The 3,188-nt window shown below is 47.1% G+C and overlaps 1 protein-coding gene across 1 annotated transcript in view; it reads right to left on the reverse strand.

The window, feature by feature from the left end:
• Positions 1-2,304, reverse strand: part of lama5 (laminin, alpha 5) — a 122,422-nt gene extending 120,118 nt beyond the window's left edge. The window contains exon 1 of the mRNA XM_072448635.1: positions 1,990-2,304. Coding sequence (XP_072304736.1) covers positions 1,990-2,304 — 315 coding nt within the window. The remainder of the gene's footprint in view (positions 1-1,989) is intronic.
• Between the last annotated feature and the right edge of the window lie 884 nt (positions 2,305-3,188).

The following is a 3,188-nucleotide window of genomic DNA, read 5'->3' on the forward strand; positions in this document are numbered from 1 at the left end:
GTTAGTTAGGAGTTTTTATATATATATATATATATATATATAATCGTACTACTCTGATTAGTTTCCCTTTTACTCCAGCTTTATGAATCTATTCTAACCATAATCTTAGTTGAGTAAAGGTTTTGTGCACTTTTCCCACAGTGAGTATGTGACACAAATGTTATCTTGACAATATTAAATCATTTGAACATTTGATGTATGTTTCTCGCCTCATTCCTTCAAATTTGATTGACTTTTTCTTACATTTTTATTCAGTATATCTAACGTTATGTCCTTCAAATTACCTTAATTTAACAACTTCAAATGCTCAGTCAGATGTTACGTCCAGACGGAATTCCCCCTAATACTTTTTATTCTTACTTGAGTAACTTTATCTCAAAGTAAAAGTACTTTTCCTTTAACTATTTTTTGGCTATTAACATGTTTAATCCACCTCTGTTTAGGTTAAAGTCTGTTGGGACATATTGTAGGTTTGTTACAATGTAGTAAGTCTTGAGTTAACTTTTCTTGCATTATTGTTGAAAAATGCAGGTAATTTGCTTCTTTTAAATTGTCTCCCAATTAAATACTATTTATCTTACACTTTAATGTATGTTTATTATCCATCCCTGCTCCAGAACATGATTTAATCTCCACTCAATGCTAATTTGATGCATAATCAAATCAATCCACGCGCAAAAGAAACAAAGTCTCCATAGCCGCAGGTGCAGGAGACCGAGGCGTAAAACTCAATTACAAATCCAAACAGACTCGAGCCAAAGTGAGCCAAAGCAAAGTGAGCCAAAGCAAAGTGAGCCAAAGCAAAGCGAGCCAAAGCGAGCCAAAGAAAGCCAAAGAGCGAGCCAAAGCAAAGTGAGCCAAAGCAAAGTGAGCCAAAGCAAAGCGAGCCAAAGAAAGCCAAAGAGTGAGCCAAAGCAAAGTGAGCCAAAGCAAAGCGAGCCAAAGCGAGCCAAAGCGAGCCAAAGCAAAGCGAGCCAAAGCAAAGTGAGCCAAAGCAAAGCGAGCCAAAGCAAAGTGAGCCAAAGCAAAGTGAGCCAAAGCAAAGCGAGCCAAAGCAAAGTGAGCCAAAGCAAAGTGAGCCAAAGCAAAGCGAGCCAAAGCAAAGTGAGCCAAAGCAAAGCGAGCCAAAGCGAGCCAAAGCAAAGTGAGCCAAAGCAAAGTGAGCCAAAGCAAAGTGAGCCAAAGCAAAGTGAGCCAAAGCAAAGCGAGCCAAAGCGAGCCAAAGAAAGCCAAAGAGCGAGCCAAAGCAAAGTGAGCCAAAGCGAGCCAAAGAAAGCCAAAGAGTGAGCCAAAGCAAAGTGAGCCAAAGCAAAGTGACCCAAAGCAAAGCGAGCCAAAGCGAGCCAAAGAGTGAGCCAAAGAGCGAGCCAAAGCAAAGTGAGCCAAAGCAAAGCGAGCCAAAGCGAGCCAAAGAAAGCCAAAGAGTGAGCCAAAGCAAAGTGAGCCAAAGCAAAGCGAGCCAAAGAAAGCCAAAGAGTGAGCCAAAGCAAAGTGAGCCAAAGCAAAGCGAGCCAAAGCGAGCCAAAGCAAAGTGAGCCAAAGCAAAGTGAGCCAAAGCAAAGTGAGCCAAAGCAAAGTGAGCCAAAGAAAGCCAAAGAGTGAGCCAAAGCAAAGTGAGCCAAAGCAAAGTGACCCAAAGCAAAGCGAGCCAAAGCGAGCCAAAGAGTGAGCCAAAGAGCGAGCCAAAGCAAAGTGAGCCAAAGAAAGCCAAAGAGTGAGCCAAAGCAAAGTGAGCCAAAGCAAAGCGAGCCAAAGCAAAGCGAGCCAAAGCGAGCCAAAGCGAGCCAAAGAAAGCCAAAGAAAGCCAAAGAGTGAGCCAAAGCAAAGTGAGCCAAAGCAAAGTGAGCCAAAGCAAAGTGAGCCAAAGCAAAGTGAGCCAAAGCGAGCCAAAGAAAGCCAAAGAGCGAGCCAAAGCAAAGTGAGCCAAATCAAAGTGAGCCAAAGCAAAACGAGCCAAAGAAAGCCAAAGAGCGAGCCAAAGCGTCTCACCTGGATGGTCTGGCTGGGCTCTCCGGACACGGGGCCCCCCACCAGCTTACAGTACAGGTCGTGCACCGCTCTGCCGCTCTCGTCCTCGCCGCACGTCGCCGTCGCCGTGATCTTGGTGCCCTCCGCCAGGTTGAAGTACGGCGGGTGCAGGCTGTAGCCGTTCACCCCGTTCGCGGGCAACTCCTGCGCGCACCCGGCGCCGAGCAAGCACGTCCAACCCGCCAACACCAGCACCACCACCACCGGCGGCGGGCAGAGCCACCGTCTCCCGCCCGCCCGCGCCGCCGCCGCCGCAGCACCGCCCGGCCGCTGCATCCTCCCGTCCACCTGCGCGTCTCCTCCGAACGGCAAAAACGAGCTTTAAACGGGGGGGAAAAGTCTTTGAAACGTCTAAAAGTGCAGCATTTGGTGAGCTAATCGGTTAAATGGAGCGTTAATGTGCATAAACGTGACGGCGGCGGGGGGAATAAACGTGAAGTGTCGTGAGAGAGGGAAGTGCGGCTGTTGCGCGCAGCGGTGTGGGTCGGCTCCGTGTCGCTGCCGCTGCTCGGTCACGGATGGAACCTCCCCCCGGAGCCGAGCGCGAGAGCCGGGGGGAGGAGGAGGGCACAGGCCGGCGCTGCCCCCTTCAACCGAGAGCGACCGGAGAGCGACCGGAGAGCACACGGCGGGGGTCGCGGTGCGGGACCGGAGGGAGATGAGGAAAAGTTCGTGAAAGTTTGGATTTGTAAACGCGCGAGTTAAGCAGAATGTGAAAAGAGCGCGTGGTCATGTTTTCGAGGTTGGATGTAGCGAGAAAAGCTAGCTTTCCTCTGATCATTAAAGGGCCTCTGACAGGTTGGACTAAGATGCAGTTAAGATAAATAGATTTTGAATTTTTCTCAAAATGATTAAACATTTTATCATAGAAAAGCACATTTTTTAGGTTTATAATTTCACTTCCTGTTTGTAATTGGTGACATCACACTAGGAAATTATCCAGCACTGGAAACACTGGGCAAAAACTCATCTAATGTCACAAGTTTTTTTTAATTTGGCAAATGAAAATATATGAGGGCACCTTTATTTTGTTGAATTCATGTTTAGAGAGTCAAAAAAGTGGTGTCTTTGTGTACATTTTGCGTAAACTTAAAATGAGTATCCTTTGTGTGATGTCACTTCCTGTCATTTTGTACGAATATTTCAATGTTTTGTCCACA

The sequence above is a fragment of the Eucyclogobius newberryi genome, unplaced genomic scaffold (genome assembly GCF_026437365.1).
Source record: "Eucyclogobius newberryi isolate DKJ021-1_F unplaced genomic scaffold, fEucNew1.0.hap1 SCAF_17, whole genome shotgun sequence".
Taxonomy (NCBI): domain Eukaryota; kingdom Metazoa; phylum Chordata; class Actinopteri; order Gobiiformes; family Gobiidae; genus Eucyclogobius; species Eucyclogobius newberryi.